We start from the raw sequence: 16,667 nt of genomic DNA, 5'->3' as shown, positions 1-16,667 counted from the left end.
TACAACTCGACAATCCAACCTAACCTATATTTTGCCCTATATTTTGCCTGGGTTGAAAAATTAATATGGGTTGAGTTGAGTTGAGTCTGTCTCCCAACCCAATCTAACCCGTTTACACTCCTACTAATAATTTTGCAAAAATTAAGATTAGTTAGGAATAATAAAATAGGAAAAATATAATTTGCGAAAAATAACTTATGAATATGAATATGGCTTCTTAGCAAAAATAAATTAAGAAACATTAAAATTTCATTTAAAAAACATTGGAATTCTAAAGTAAAATTTTAAAATTAATTAAATGGGAGAACTAAGAATAAAAAATAATTCCAATTACAATATATCAACCTCCTAGAAAAGGATGGATGATAGATTGGTAAGGTTTGTAGTAATGGAAGGGTAATTAAGTTTATTAAATGAATATCATAATTAACAAAACTTAATAAAATCAATTTAAGCAAAATGTGTATTTATGTATAATATATATATAAAAAAAAGAATAACGAAAAATACAGATTATAATAAGTTACTCCTCACCCCAAATGCCATTCAAAGACTAAAAAAGTATATTTTGAAAACTCGTATACGAAACTATTGAAATGAGAGATAAAGAGCACACACCAATTTACCTAGAAACCCAAGTACCGAGAGAAAAACCATGATTGTTTGTTATTATTTTCTAATGAATAAAACAATAGGTACAAGAGAGAATAAATAGAGTATAAAATGAAATAAAAAAGGAAAAGATTTAGGAAAATAAGAAATTTTTCTTTAAAAAAAAGGATAGTTGCAAATTTAGCAATTAGATTCAAAATAATTAAGTATATAGCAACATTTTAAAAAATTTGCAAATATAACAAAATTTGTCAAATTCTATCAATGATATAAGTCTATCACCGATAGACCATATTGAAAATATTAGTCTATCACTGATAGACCATACGAAGTCTATCAGCGATAGTTTTGCTATATTTACAATTTTTTAAAATTTTTACTATATCCTTACTATTATTTGAAATGGTTATCAATTGCAATTTCCCAAACAAAAAATTACAAATAAATTGTAGTTGAAGTATTTGGTTTAGAATTGGCCTCTTTTCAATTTGACCCCACTCAAGAAAATGAACAAAGATCTATCAAAACATAGGAATAGAAATTGCTTGGATGGTGGTAACAAAGCACTATGACGTAGTCAATGACAAAAACTACTGGCCACCATCAACTTTTCTTCCATGCCCTACCAATATCACATTCACAAATCTCCAATTATATAGTGGAACTAATTAATTGAGGGTTTCACTTCAATTTTTCTTCAGTACAAGGAGAAAAAATGAGTTCAAGTGGAACTAATGAAGATCCTTATCGGTGGATATTGAATGGAGATGTTGAGAAGAACACCACATGGAAATTTGGAGCGCCGCCTAACTATGAAGCTGTTAACAAGCTTTTTGAACAAGGAAGAACTAAGGTTATCCCTCACACTTAAACCTTACCATTTCGATGCCTTTTCAAAATCTCTACTTTAGTTTTCAAATGCTCATATATGATATTCATATAGTCGTCTTTGTGTGTACGTCTAAAGTCTTAGATACACAAATTGAATGGTTGGAAAGTCCAAGCTCTAAACAAAATAGTAGTGTTCTAAAAGTTAGAAATGAAGATAGGATTCAAACCCTTCGCAAAATATTTTGAAATACTTCTAAGGTGTTTTCAAATGGACACTTTTCTAGAAAAGGTGCTGCCTAAGTTATTCAGAATTTTCTCTAAATATATCTAATCTCTACTTTTTGTGCTCTGGTGTTATTTGGAAGATTTGGCCTCCCGGATCTCTAGAAGAAGAGGTGCAAAACTTGGTGAAGAGTTGGGAAGTGGAAAATATCAACAAAGTAATACCTGAGGACTTCAAAATAATGGATCCCAACAAAGTAACTTTCAGTCTAAATGGTATTAATCTCCAATCTAAGACTCAATATTTCAAATGGCTTTTCTTAATAACTAAATTTCAAATTTTCATTATTTTCACAGGAAGGAAGCCCATCACCTTGGAGGAGAAAAGAAAGTTAGGAGGAGGGTATAATGCTTCACTTCAAACTTCTCTTCCTGCAGAGTACAGATTGTACGACCCGAAACAAGAAACAGCAGAGACATCTAATAAACTTTTCACCTCAACTTTTCCACGTGGGTTTGCTCTTGAGATCGTTCAGGTTTACACGGGGCCACCGCTGATTGTGTACAAGTTCAGGCATTGGGCATACATGGAGGGTCCTTACAAAGGGCATGCTCCTACAGGTGAATTGATTGAGTTGTATGGCATTGGGATCTTTGAGGTAAAAGAGGCAAACGAACTTTGATCTTTCATCATAATATAAAACATCTAAGTGTTCATTGGTTTTGATCTTTGGGTTTTGGAACTTTTACAGTTGGATGAGAATAAGAAGATCGTGAAGGTGGAGCAATTTTATGATCCTGCACAGTTGCTTGGACCTCTTGTGAAGGGTCCTAAGCTGGATGATTCTGCTGAGAAAGGGAAGGAACTCTCGAGCTGTCCAATGCTACAAAATTTGGGATAATGGAGAAAACCCTTTGAATGAACTCTTGCATCTATGTTGTAATGGCCAATATATCCATTAACTGTTCCATTGCTAAGGCTTTAACCAAAAATAAAATGACATGCATGACAAAGTAAGGTTTCAAGTGCATTTATATTGTTATTTTCCCACAGCAATGTATCAAATCAAATTTCTTCCAATGATAGTGTCACTTATTATGCCAGATCAAATAATCTTTGTCTAATAAACATGTTGTGTCATTATTCAGTATGACTAGATAAAACTAGGATGAGGCACATCCATAACTCTATAACTCATGAAATAATAGAATCTATATGTAATTAAGTTAAAGTTTGTAACTTGGACAAAATTTTACATTCATAATTAGTATATGGCTATAGAGTAAAACTTGGACAAGATAGTGACTATGTGGAGAATGTGGAAGGTTCTTACAATGATAGCTGCATATGTAAACACTATATCCTACCAAGTTGTCTAGTAAATGTCACATGTTTCATCTCATTATATGAAAACATCCTTTAGAATGGCATGTTGTGTGCTCCCACTAAGAATGTTAGATCTAACCTGGTTTGTTTAGGCAAAACCAATTATCCCCAGTATAACTCTGAGCAAAAACGTGTGAACAAACCTCATTTAGTCCATGGCAGGAATCCAGGATAAGGATCTGTTCTGCAATATCTGAAAAGGCCAGCAATCTCAGGACAGCCATTGGGATAAGGTATCGACCGATGAAAAGGGTCTCGTCCAAGCTTTTTGCGGTAGAGAGAACCTTGGCATCCAAAGGGATCATCTTGGAACTGAGCTCGTACCAATGCTTCGCCCTTTAGAGCAGCTTCTTTCGAAGTCATTGAAGCTGGTGTGCCGGCATAGAAAAACCTTGATTTCGGAAAGTTAATGGCAGACCTATGCAGATTTGCAAATCTCTTCTCTTTAAAATCGTAGCTTACCACCTGATATTCAAACATAATTAGTAGCACTTCTAATATTGCTTGAAAATATAACTACTAACCAACCAACCAACTATCCTACAAATTAACAACAAAAACAGACTAAACAAGAAGCTGATGATCATCATTGTTAGTAATTCAGGAAGACCTTGATCAAGGCTTTTAATATTATTATGGCTATTTCATATATATATATTTGGTTGCAATGGAACATCAAAATTTGTGGTGCTTCTAGGGAGCCTATTGATAATTGTTTGAACTTTGTAATTGCAATTGTTTTATCTTGGTGTAGATGCAGACTATGCAGTCCTCCCTTGTCAAAAGTCAAACTATAGCCGTGATTGGAAGCTTTTTTAACCTGATTGGTTTGTGCTTACCCCCACCCCAAATAAAAAGATAAAAAAAGTGGACAGTCATGTACAAATTATATAATTGAGAAAACTGTTATAACAAGGCTTAAACTACTGGATTGCACTAAATTTAATAACACAACAAAACCTCATCCTCATACCATGTTAAAGAACCACCAAACCTAAAAGTTTAAGTTAATGAATCACGGTCGAACCAACAATCTTTCCCACTGGATCTTTCAACCACTCAAACATTCTTTCTGGAATCACAGACTCGATTAGAAAAATAGATTAATAGGGTATCAGCCTCCTGAAGTTCTCCAGTCTATCAATATACTACTTACTACTTAGTCTAAGCTTATAATCCCAATATATTGAACAGCAACTTTTCTAAACCCATCAAGAGTAGCCCACTTAACACATCCTACTTCCATCTTCCCCATTTTCCACAACTAAATCCGAGCTAAACACCCAAATTCATTCCAATTTATTTCTTGCTCAATTTCCTTATCTCTAGCTTTCTACTACCAGAGAAGGTAGAATGTAGTCCATGAGTAATCCCTACTGTTGATACACGAGTACCGGTCTTGTGTACAACTGATAATTTCCAGGGTTCTTAAAGAAAAGCTGATCACCTAATGGAAAGAGCAGCAACTAAAATCTACAATGTATATAATATAGAGGAAAACGCAGAAAAATCCCATGTTCTTGGTGAGTGAAGAAAGCCTTGCCCCAGCTACGTTTTTCCTCGGCTCAAAATATATCAACAAAATCAATATTCTCTCATAAAGACAGAGTTACTCTCTCTGACTAATCTGTAATATTTTATTAGACTTCAGAGCTTTGGCTTACCCTAGGAAGTCTAAGTTTGACTCCCAAACATGGATAGCAAGAAAACACTGAACTGTATCTAAAAGAGGGGAAAAACAGCATAACTACACAAACTCCACTTGGACACCTTCTTCATAAGCAAGCTAAATCCCACAAAACCTTGCAATTAGCTACTTTTCCTTTAGCATCCTTTTATCTTATTTCCAACCGGTGGTCTCAAACTAGCCCAACAAACTTCTAAAAAAATTCCACACTTCCTCCCTAAAAAGCACATATACAGATACGGATACAAGACATGAATAAGATAAAACATAGACATGTCAAAATGCCAACTTTTCAGAATCTAAGGCACAGACACGATGAGGACACATTTATTAGGATAAACATGTTTTAAATATATATATTTTCCATACAAGAAGGAAAAGTTGAGCAAGCAAATAATTACAAAAGCGCCAAGAAACAAAGCCAAAGAAAAACATAGAATCTAACAAGAGACCAAACATCACCAAATGAACTCTCATGCCCTAGGAAGATTCTATTGCTTCTCTTGTCCCAAAGCTCGCACGAAATAGGAAACACCCTAACTTGACTGCCACAAAGATCACGCTTCATGACGACATGGCTGATGAAGGAGAAATTCCTCTTACTCCTTGCTACAACTCTGAGGTCAAACAAAGCTGCTAACCCCACCACCTCAAAAAAACTTGCACCAGAATACTATAGCAAAACCACAACTCCACATGATATGATCTAAGTTCTTGGTCGCCCTCCTGCAAAGATTACAACAAAGAGGCCGCCAACTACCAAGGAAGGTTTAGCCGAGATTTGATCCAAGGTGTTAAATCTTCTGTTCAAAACCTGCCACATGAAGAATTTTACCTTCTTGGGAACTTTCACCTTCCAAACCAAGGAAAAGAGAGAATAGAACCACCCACCAAGGAAGGATCAAATAAGCAATGGAAAAAAAGCCATAAGAAAAGGCTTTAAAAGAGTTAGGATGTCAAAGGTGGGAATCACCCCTCCCACCCCAAGGTGAAAAGAGGAGGGGGAAGAATGGAGTCACAACATCAAACATTGCCCTATTGGTTAGTGACTTAGAGGACAACAAAGGCCGAATGAAGGGGATGATGACACATTTGTCTAACCGAGGATTAAAGCAACCAAGAAATTCTTGAAGGAAGATAATAACATAGACGAGAGAATAAGGAGCAAAGGGGTCTTATAGCCCAAGCATTTGTCCCAAAAATAAGTACCCCTCTCGTCTCCAACCACAATGAGAATAAACTAAGAAAGAAGAGAAAAATTAGACACTATCACTTTCCATGGATTTCTAGAAGTGCCTCTCAATCCCTCACCGATCCACTCAAAGGGATGAGGCTCGTACAACAATAAGCTTAGGCCCTTACTAATACCATATTACTACTCCTAAACCCCACATTAGTTCCCTTACATAATACTGTAAAAAAATGTATTCTTGGTAATAAATCAACAGATCAACTAACAAATTCTCCTAAATAAATGCAATCTGTTGACAGTGGACTCACTTCATCAGATGCACCACCCAACAATTTGCAATACCATGTGACTACAATTACTCAATTAACAAAATAATCCATTGTACTTGAAAATAACAAGGGGCTTCATGAAAATTAATGCCATGTCTCCTGTACATTAACTTTTGAACTGAGGATGATTGACATTGTAGGATGAAATATTAGCGATCACATAGCATGGTGTCATAAAAGAATGAATGATCCTCTCCTCTCTAATCTATATCAACTGCTAGCAACCTCTCTTTATGTCTCAAAGATTCATGTATATGTATTGGAAATTAGGGGCTAGTGGAGCGTTTATAGCCCCAAGGTATTTGTGTAATTTATTGTACTATAGTTTTATTTCCTTTTTTGTTAGTGCTTATTATAGCCTATATATATTCTTCCCACTTGTACTCTTTTGGTTATTAGAAAATAATAAGAGCGACTTCTATCATGGTTTTTTCAACCTGTACTAGAATTTTCTAGGTATACTTTGCATCTGTCTTCTTCTCTACTTTGTTTGAGTAAAATGACTTACGGTAATGTTTTGAGGATATTTCCCAGTTAGCTCTCGGAACCGACAAATGCTGAATAGAAGATTCTCAAAGCTATCCCGCGCATGCTCCTCTGTGAGTGCTCTTGACCTCACATTCTCTTTATTTCCTATAAAGATTAGCACAATTTGTAAGATATTCATGAATAGCATTCAAATTGTGATATATACTATAGTTTCTATGATCTTTCCAAGTAAACATACACTGTTAAATGATCATATTTGACACATGAAACATACTTTGAATGACTATAACTTTACTCTAAAATAAATGGAAAAAACTCCAATTGAATCAACTTAGTATTAAAACATTCATAAATAAAATATCACCTGTCAATAAAGTCTCTATTCATTTTCATTGAGATAAAAAAAAGGAAAATTGCATCAGATGACAAAAACATTTAAAAAACAGCCCATGGCACCTCTTGCATATTGAAAGTAATTAGTGATATCAAAGGGCTATAGAAGGGTTATCAGAGGACTATCATAGGGTTATCGGTTTTTAAATTTACTACTTTTGCAATTTAGAAAATGTAGTAACTTTGGGTCCTATTATCATAATTTTTTTTTGCTGTTTTTGCAAACTCCAAAAAAAAAAGAAGGAAGGATAGGATAGAAGCAATTGAAATAGATGAAAAGTACACAAAAGGAATCTATGCAAATGAACAACATAATTGAGTAGAAAAGAAACACAAAAGAGTAACAAATACATTCCATTTATTAGTTCCTATATCAACAGGCTGCACCAAAGTTGAAAACCATCAACGATTTGTATTAAAAAAAATTTGAAAACTAGTTTAAGATCAAGAATCACACTACCAGAGGTCTACTGTAAATCAAGTAGATGAACAATACAACAAAACTTAAAGAAATAAATGAGGAAAAAATCATGTGCTTGATCATTCAGCCTATGACCACGATAGCAATAACAAGCCAACAAGATTTAAGAAATGCTTTACCAAACCATCCTTTTGATTCAGCAACAGCCCAATAACTCTGTGCCTCACTTCTGGGACCAGCATTTTTCCTAGTCTCACCACCACTAAACAGCAACAATGCTGCATCGTCCATCGCTGCAATCTCAACTCCCTCTTTAATATGTGAAATAAACGTAGCAGCTTGGCCTGGATGCTTCTGATACGATTCCAAAACCCAAGAATCTTCCTTCTCAACTTTCTCACAACTGCTACTAACATAAACCGAATGACCCGCAACCATAACAAGATTCTGAAGCTTCGCAAATGGGAATGCTTCAGAAACTACACTCAATTTCCCGTAATAATTCGCCATCCGATAATGACTTTCGTACACAGACAGGATCATAAGAAGTGTCACCCCAATTGACAAAAAGATGAACAGGACTATAACTGGGTGCAACTTGTAATAGTAGTGGATACGGTTACCAACAGATTTAAGCATTCTAACGAGATAGATTTGGGAACTTTTGGACTTGCGAATTCTTTTCAGGGTTGCTCCAGATTCTAAATCCAAGTCGCCTCCTCTTGGATATGCATTGAAGGACTTAGGACTCGGTGACCCATATGAAAAATTGCTCATGATATGACAAATCCAAGTGGTGGGATTAAATTGAACATACCCGAAAGCCAAAATTGAGAGTTTGATTCTGTCGATGAGTGATCCCTTGAACAATCATCAAATTGAAAGAATATTAGGATGAAAGGGGTAAGAAGCTGAGCAGATCTACGTGCAAGAGAGTCCAAAATTCCATGTAGAACAAACAAATCAACTTTGAAGCTAGGAAGAGGGAAGTCGAACAAAACAGAACATTAAATTTCGCACCTTTTTTCCAGGTGAAGAAATAAAAAAGTCTGCCGCATGAATAACCCAAAAATTGGTGAAAAAAATGCCAAATCACTCCGTTTTGAAAAATGTGTTGTATCAACCTTTCCTAGGGTCAAATTCAAGTGAAATTATCAAAATATATTTGTACACACGTAAAAAAGTAGTCTTGCTCTTGTTGATCTCACTCAAAATCGGTGTCGCTCAATATTGCTCTAGCCCAAATCTGATTATTGTTTGTCTCGTCCATCTCACGAAGTTGCTTTTTATGCTCTTGCTCTCGCACTCTCTAGCTCTTTCTATCTTCATTCACATTCTTCTTTTTTCATTGGAGTTAGTAGTGTCAGAGTTGATCGCATGGACATGGTGATGTCAAGACACAAAGGAAAAAAAATGAGGGAGAAAGAGGTGTGAAGCCGATTGGGGTTGATGTCCTAAATTTAGTTTTGTAGTTTGTAATTGTATTATTTAAACATTTTATTTATCTAATAAAGTAAAGTGTTTTATTTTATTTGACAGTTAATTGCATTAACCCACAAAACCAATAAACTAACATTCAAGGTTATCTTCTATAACCTCAACACATATGTCCAACATATATTTGATGACATACAAGTGGATTATGCACTTTAAATGATAACCTAAATGATTTGTAGTAGATGGATAAGATTGGATACCTTATCCTGATGAAACTACGAATACGACTTGCTTTGTAGTTGTTACAATTGTTTTAAAGTGCTACAAATGATTTGATCATAATCATTCATGTCGAGATATTAGGGCAAGGTATTCTATACAAAGAGTTTGTATAAGATAGGACCATAAAATGGATAGTCTCTCTTATTAACATTGTTATTGGTTGAGACCACATTTCATGAGGATGACCATAAGCACTTGACCTAAATTCTCAGTGAGTTGTGAACTCAAGAAGGTCCTTTGATTTGCATGGGTGAGAGTAACCTATGTTGCCAACTCAATATGCATACAATTTCTTGGATTTGTCTGATTGGGGAGCTGGAAACACATCTACACAAGAAGGAATTCACTCCTTCTTTATAGATAGAGTAATAGATAAATTGCTCTTTTAAGAGTTGATTCCAAGGCTTGAACAATGTAGCGCCACATCCTCTTCTTATGCATTTTGACCTCATTATTCTAATAAAAGAAGCTATAATAATGAGTATTTATACATGTTATCAATGTCCTATTCTTGCTATGTGATCTAGAATATATAAGATGCCTCATACTTGTTGTGTAATCTGGTATGAGATGCCCTTTGCTTGTTGTGTGATCTGGTAGTGGAAGATGCGTTAGGCATGATAGAATTGATGGTCAATTGCTATCCGGTTGAGATTACTCCACATAGTCACAACCCAACAAAAGAGTGTGGTGAACGCTTGAGCTAAGGAAATAGTACAAAGACGTAATTGAAAACACAGAGCAATTCTGCAATATGATTTAATGATGCATGCTTGTGAAATATGATTTACTCTTACTGATTTGAAAGGAATAATTTTCATATGATTTATAACTATTTGTTGATAAAGATTTGGGTCATGTAAATTGTCTAAACGTGTTGAGATAATGGGATTTGAACTCAATTCTATTGTTATTAAAATGCTTAATTTTTTATATCGTTTGGTTTAGCGAAATGATTTATAACGTGTTATGACAAAAACTTAATTATTCAATGTACTGGTAAAAGATCTCACTCACTAGACGTTTTTGTCTAATATTTCAAATCTTTTGTTTTATCTCCCTCCCTCCCTCCCTTCAGGTAGTGAGGAACATCTAGCTTTTGTCTTGCCATCTTGATCACCTAACATGTCATACATCAATCACATCATCTTGGTAGGTGGTCATTGTCAACTTGCATAACATGTAGAAGCTAGGTGAGAAGAGTCAAACTAATATTTTGATATTATGTATTATGTTAGTTTAAAGGAACTTGTACTCAATTAAATGTGCTCTTTTACCCATCATCAATGAAGTATTTGTGTTTTCTAGTTGAGCTCTCATCTTGAATTTAATTGATTGTTGCGTTAATTTTGCTTACTAGGAGTTCAACGTACCATCTCGAATGGAGATATGCATTGGGTGTCTAGGCAGTCATGCTTCCATTGATTGTAGGAAGTGATCTTGGACATGTCGTGACATTAACATTGTTTGCTTAATATTTATATTCATACTATATGAAATAAAATATATGTTTTTGAATGTAAGTACTACTTTATTGATATTATACCTTCTAATCTTCTTGTTTCTCTTGCTCTTTTTGTTCATCGTTAGTTCGTTGTTTCTTTTTTGTACCTACATATGTTAGTCGTGGTTTTGAATTACATGGTATTTCTTAAAAAATACATTCAACAAAAATAAATTACTACGCTTTTGATCCTTTTTCATTTTTATCTTCGTCCCATTCTCTTTTTTGTTTTGTTAAGTTTTTAGACGACTACGCTTGCCTGTTGATCCTCCAACCATTTGTATCGTTTTATTTCCTGTCGTAGATATTATAATATGCATATTGATACAAAATAGTTTGAGTTAAGTTATTTGGTCGTGGGAAGCAAGTTTATAGTTCTTGTTATATTAGTTATGTGGTATGCATTATTTGCTATGCATATTTTTATTCCGTTGCAACTCTTAGTGGTGCCTTATAGTCTTCTTGATTATTTTTTCATTTGGTTCTAACTATTTATGTATTTTTTTTTTTAATTTTTAAAGTAAGATTACCAAACAATTACATCAGTTTTTTTTGTCACATTTGGCGAAAGAGATGAAATGCATACCTCGTCCTTATTTGTTAGAGATATTGGTTCTTTTGTTGTCGGTTTCTCGAATCAGTTAATTTAGCAGCCATTAACCTTTCATTCACCCTTGTTCTTCCTTCACTTTTCTCTTTTTTCATATTCTTAATACTTATTTGAATTTATTAGATGGATAATCTTTTACTAGTCTTTCAACGATTCTAGCTCTATGGATGTTTCTTGGTTGAGGGAAGGTTAACGTTGATCCTCAATGGAGATGAAAAAATGGAAGGATTTGGGAGGGAATTTAGGGATTTGAGGATTTTTTTTAATGTTTTAGGTTTCTTTCTTGGAAAAATATAAAAAGGTTTTGAATATTTTGATTTGTTGTTTGTTTTAGAATGTGTGACGTAATTAATTATGGTGTATTTATGGTTTTACGATGAATGTATTCTAGGTGTGATTTTTACTGAGTAAAGCCATTTAAGTTCTTTTTGTAATAATTTTTTATTTAATTTTTCCGTTTTTTCCATATTTAGAATTAAAATAAAATTTTGCTACTCATCAAAGTAAACATTATTTTTTTTTTATAATTTTCAAGTTGCCTTTTTTTATTCAGGCAACTACCGCACTTTAATTGTTTTCTCTTCGAAATAAGAACACAAATAAAAACAGAACTGAAGTTTTAAAAAATACAACGTTTTGGCTCTAATACCAAATGATATGGAATTCCTAACAATTGAAATTAGAAACTGTTTTAGCATGAGTATTCCTAATTCTTAATCACTCAAATCTCCAAACTAATATGATTTCAACCCTAAAGTTTGTGTTAGATACAAATTACCTTAAGATCAATACCTTCCAACAAAAATAGATTCTTTGATCCAAAATTTGAACAATTTGAACACTTCCTAAATATGAAGGACGATCAATCCACCTATTTTTTTTCACAACTTTTTAAAAAATGCAAACATTAAACTCAGGTTATTTGGGAGAATTTCCCAGCTGAAAACTCACACTAAATGCAACTCAAGTTTTAAAAAGCCGTACAATATTTGAAAATAATAATTCAGAAGCCAACTTAGTTAAATCATGAAACACAATGGATGTAATTTATATAAAACCAACCTTAGATCAAACAATAATCAATTATTTTATGTAGTTAAAAAATCGACAAAAATAGGTAACAACATAATTAATTAATTATCATTTTAAAACCCCAGACATTATCCATACATAATTGATAAAAAAAAGAGTCAATTATTTTTGTCCACGATCCAAATGAACAACCATTAAACAACAAATTGAGGTGATGGAAAATGTTTTAAGATTAATATAAAATTTGAAGAGTAAGAGTCATGCAAAATTACATAATTACAAGAGCACATTACATAAACAAATATTAATCATCAACAAAACTCAAAAAAAAAAAAAAAAAATCTAACATTCACCACGCCGATAAGCATTAGCTTCAAGTAGTAGTGTTGGTGTTCTTGTTGCTTTCTCCATTAGAACGGTTAATCATTTAGACTTTATACGATCCAAGTTATACAATCTCTGCATATATAATCATAATAATAATAAAAGAAAGATAATTATAAAAGAAATTGAAAAAAGAAGTTTAGGGTTTAATTTTTGTACCAAAATGGAGTGAGCCTGTTGGAGAAAAGCCATAAGCAAAGGAACCAAAGTGTGAATGTCTTGAAGAAAGGTGCTGTAGCTATCATCATTTTCCATTATTATGTTGATGAATGTTGCTCTATCGGGTACTAGTTTCAGAGCTATCTGCATCCACTTCAATGTTAATTTAGATGAACTCGATAATGAGTCAATTCCTAATTATTTTATTTTATATTATATTGATACAAATAGATAGAAAATGATAGACTCACTGTAAACATGAAGTAGCAGCATGTTTTTCTTTAAAACGTACATAATCGAAATCTTACATATTTGAAATAATAGTCTAAATTATCATATTTGTAAAATAAAAAATAAAAAAGAACAAAAATGTAAAAGAAAATGCCACGAATTTAGAAACCCATCTTTCACAAACACATCTAAAACCGTTCATATGTCCTCTCCAAGACATCCTAAAATATACCCGACTCCGAGGATCTCTAGATGTCGAGACATTTTATAATACTACAAAATGAACATGATGGTTTGGATGCCCACTTCATAGAAATCTAGGACACTCGTGAAACAAACTATTCTCTAATAGACTTTTATCAACATTTACCTGAAATAGACTTGTATTAATTTCTATTACTGATAAACAGAAATAGACTTGTATTAATTTCTATTACTGATAAACATTGTTAGACTTTTATCATCCTAATTTATCTTGTACTATAAAAAAATGTAAAATAAAATTTACTAAAATTTACAAATAATTTGATCCATTTTCCTATATCTAAAAAGTCCCATAAAGATAATCTATAGGAAGTGTGAAAAAAAAAGTTAAAAAGAGATAATTACTTTGTAAGCAGCCAATGAAATCCAACCATGCCATGGCTTCAAGGTTAGATTGTAGGATTCTTCTACTGCTTGTTCCATGTTCATCTCTGGTTCTTCTAACATCTTCTCCAATAGCTTTGCTGTGAAATCTAGAGATCTACATGTATTCCAAAACTCATATTTCTTTTATCATTTAATAACCATACTACTTGATTAACGATTAAAACAATTTCGGTCTCATTTAATAATCATTTTATTCTTCTGTTCTTGTTTTCAAAATTTTAATCATTTTTTTTGTTTTTGTTTTTGTTTTCAAAATTTTAATTTATAAACACATACTTTCATCTAGAATAATTTTCTTCTTTTTCATTTACATTCTATCAATGATTTAAAAAAGCAAGCCAAATCATAGAAACTAAAAAGGTAACGAGTACAATAATTTAAGGGGTGATAATTCAAAGTCTATCAACGATATACTTCTATCAGGTGTAGTCTATGAGTGATAGACTACTATTGCTATAGATTCTGACAAATTTTGCTATATTTAATTTTTTAAAAAAATATTGTTATATATGTGTCAATAAAATGAATTTAATTGCTATATATATGTAACTATTCCAACTCCAAAAAGTAACTTTCAATAATTTATTATTTTTGGAAACTTGGCAAAAATTTTAACTATTGTATTTAAGAAAGGTACAATGATAATGAGAAAATATGCTTAATTTTTAAAATTCAAGATAAAAAAACAAAATGGTTATCCAACACCTAAATAATTAACTAATTTAATTAAGTGTAAAAGTGTAGTTGTATGTAATCTTATATTTAGAATATACATGGCCAATGGGAAAACAAAAGGCTACGTTTAATCCATATTAGAAATCTGTGAATGATATAAAAAGGTAATTATCATTTTGTCACACATACAAATCAATCTAAAGAATTAAGGAAACTATAGTTTGTTTTAATCTAATAAATGAATTATTATATACTTTAAACTTTGATCAAGAAAAAAGACTGACCATTTTAATCCATTAAAAGAATAAGATAAAAATAAGACTTAAATGGCCACCTCCTAAAATTAATCTGAATGATCATTTTCATAAAGTTGAATCTGTGTATAATTATTTTGCTTTTGATAATTACCGAATTAGCCAAAGGAAGGCTCTGCTGCAGCTGCTTCCGCTCCTGGCCGTCCCTTCACTTCCCTCCTTCTTCAATATCTCAACCAAATCCCTCAGTTCTTCCCCCATTTCAAATCTCTGCTACAATTATCCATTCATTACAAATGACTCTTCCCATTACTACTTAATTTTTATACAAAACACGAACCTGAATGTTCTGATGAATTTCTTGCCTTAGAACTCCCATTGTTGGCCCAATTTTATCTGCAATCACGATTGAGAACCAGATACTAGTATAGATTATTAAACGTAAACATAAGCATTACAGCTCAACTGATATGGATCTTTCGAAGTTAAAGGTTTGAAAAGACAAACCAAGAAGGCGAATGAGAGAATTGCAGAGAGAAATGAAAGGTAAGATGGGAATGGCGATGTTAGTGGTGACACTATCTTCGTCGTTATGAGTACTGCTTCTCTGACGATCTTCTCCGGACGATTCGGGTCTGAGGTTTAGGAGTTGGGAGAGTTGTTGAATTGCGGACTTGATGGGGGATTTCTCCATTATTAATTTTAGAGTTCTTCCTTCTTCCTTTTCATATAACTGTGCCGTTTATATTCTGAGCCTTTGTGGAATAGAAAATCAGAGAGAGTTGAATTCATTAATATTTATTTAATTTTGAATCATTTCTCTGCTGCGTTTCATTTTTATTTATTTATATATATATAGTTTAAATCTCAACGCTTATTCTTAATTTTTTATATCCTAATTAAAACACCTTCTCAATTGGTAGTTTTACCTTACACAAAATAACGAATTCTAACTACCATCCGCACGTTAATTACTTTGGTAATTCATAATAAATAATTCATCAATCTACACCTCCACTAATCTAATTTCTTTTGTTCTAATTTAATCCAACGTTTTTCTATATAAAAAAAAAAATTCACAAATTATTAGACTTAATAAAACAAAATTACTTAAAACACAAAATTCATTAAAGGTTTATTTTGTCAAATATTTTTTTCTCTTTCTCATTTTTTTTCAATTCTCCATTTATTTCTATGGTGTAATATATAAAATTTTAAATATACTATTTTTTAATCTTTTAAATAAAAATATATAAATTTGACGGACCATTTCTTGATTTGTGCAGTCATATTATTCTTGTATGAGATCATGGTAGGATAAACTATGGTCTTAGTTTTTAATATGTTTTAGGTGTTTTTGGGTTCGATAATCATTTCAATTTTTTATTTTTGTTTGGTCTCTTCGTTAAATTTTGTTTTACAATTTTTGTTTACTAAAAAAATCGTATGTATTTTGAAAAACAAAGTATATCTTTTACCCGTTTTTTTCCTTCAAAATTTCTTCCTAATTTTAAAAACAAATTTCTTGTTTAAGAAATAAAAAAGTAAATTATTTACTCATATTTTTTAAAAATTAATTTTTTAGTTGAAAAAGACAAATGTGTAACCAAACATGTTCTTAAGAAATTTCCGTTTCTATTTTTAAGTAAACGCTAACAAAAAAGATGTCATGCATGGATGTTAAGCAATCAACAATTAAAGAATACAAAAAAGAAAAACGTATAGTGATCAACACAAAAATATGCGTGATTGACTAATAGTGTGTTATTTAGCATTTACAAGACAGATGGAGAATAATATTATTAGAGGGAATGCGTGTTTTCTAAATACAAACAACACCCTTAAAGTTAGAGTGTATAAATTGCATTTCTCTGAATCTTAGGGT

At 32.3% G+C, this 16,667-nt stretch overlaps 3 protein-coding genes across 3 annotated transcripts; 1 reads left to right on the top strand and 2 right to left on the bottom strand.

The window, feature by feature from the left end:
* Window positions 1-1,284: 1,284 nt before the first annotated feature.
* Window positions 1,285-2,771, top strand: LOC101213184 (pathogen-related protein). Its single transcript, XM_004139625.3, has 4 exons — window positions 1,285-1,465; window positions 1,809-1,941; window positions 2,023-2,324; window positions 2,418-2,771. The coding sequence occupies exons 1-4, from the start codon at window positions 1,328-1,330 to the stop codon at window positions 2,565-2,567; spliced, it is 723 nt and encodes a 240-aa protein (XP_004139673.1). The 5' UTR covers window positions 1,285-1,327; the 3' UTR covers window positions 2,568-2,771.
* Window positions 2,772-2,887: 116 nt separating this feature from the next.
* LOC101213429 (uncharacterized protein C57A10.07) lies at window positions 2,888-8,599 on the bottom strand. Its single transcript, XM_011660826.2, has 3 exons — window positions 7,743-8,599; window positions 6,769-6,893; window positions 2,888-3,517 (listed from the first exon to the last, which is right to left on the bottom strand). Exons 1-3 carry the CDS (start codon window positions 8,338-8,340, stop codon window positions 3,197-3,199), a joined length of 1,044 nt encoding a protein of 347 aa, XP_011659128.1. The 5' UTR covers window positions 8,341-8,599; the 3' UTR covers window positions 2,888-3,196.
* Window positions 8,600-12,634: 4,035 nt separating this feature from the next.
* On the bottom strand, window positions 12,635-15,581 carry LOC101210596 (glycolipid transfer protein 3). Its single transcript, XM_011660825.2, has 6 exons — window positions 15,290-15,581; window positions 15,123-15,178; window positions 14,937-15,052; window positions 13,812-13,947; window positions 12,972-13,115; window positions 12,635-12,887 (listed from the first exon to the last, which is right to left on the bottom strand). The coding sequence occupies exons 1-6, from the start codon at window positions 15,474-15,476 to the stop codon at window positions 12,852-12,854; spliced, it is 675 nt and encodes a 224-aa protein (XP_011659127.1). The 5' UTR covers window positions 15,477-15,581; the 3' UTR covers window positions 12,635-12,851.
* Window positions 15,582-16,667: the final 1,086 nt, after the last annotated feature.

The sequence above is a fragment of the Cucumis sativus genome, chromosome 7 (genome assembly GCF_000004075.3).
Source record: "Cucumis sativus cultivar 9930 chromosome 7, Cucumber_9930_V3, whole genome shotgun sequence".
Classification (NCBI taxonomy): domain Eukaryota; kingdom Viridiplantae; phylum Streptophyta; class Magnoliopsida; order Cucurbitales; family Cucurbitaceae; genus Cucumis; species Cucumis sativus.
The sequence above is the reverse complement of the archived record's forward strand: the minus strand, read 5'-3'. Positions and strand labels throughout refer to the sequence as shown.

Excerpts from the sequence above, each read along its gene's own strand:
- LOC101213184 (XM_004139625.3), top strand. The coding sequence starts at position 1,328 with ATGAGTTCAAGTGGAACTAATGAAGATCCTTATCGGTGGATATTGAAT. Across the intron at positions 1,466-1,808 it reads TTGAACAAGGAAGAACTAAG|ATTTGGCCTCCCGGATCTCT; the intron begins GTTATCCCTCAC and ends GTTATTTGGAAG. Across the intron at positions 1,942-2,022 it reads AGTAACTTTCAGTCTAAATG|GAAGGAAGCCCATCACCTTG; the intron begins GTATTAATCTCC and ends TTATTTTCACAG.
- LOC101213429 (XM_011660826.2), bottom strand. The coding sequence starts at position 8,340 with ATGAGCAATTTTTCATATGGGTCACCGAGTCCTAAGTCCTTCAATGCA. Across the intron at positions 6,894-7,742 it reads TGAATCAAAAGGATGGTTTG|GAAATAAAGAGAATGTGAGG; the intron begins GTAAAGCATTTC and ends TAATCTTTATAG. Across the intron at positions 3,518-6,768 it reads AATATCCTCAAAACATTACC|GTGGTAAGCTACGATTTTAA; the intron begins GTAAGTCATTTT and ends TTTGAATATCAG.
- LOC101210596 (XM_011660825.2), bottom strand. The coding sequence starts at position 15,476 with ATGGAGAAATCCCCCATCAAGTCCGCAATTCAACAACTCTCCCAACTC. Across the intron at positions 13,948-14,936 it reads GCCTTCCTTTGGCTAATTCG|ATCTCTAGATTTCACAGCAA; the intron begins GTAATTATCAAA and ends GAATACATGTAG. Across the intron at positions 13,116-13,811 it reads TTTCATTGGCTGCTTACAAA|ATAGCTCTGAAACTAGTACC; the intron begins GTAATTATCTCT and ends AAGTGGATGCAG.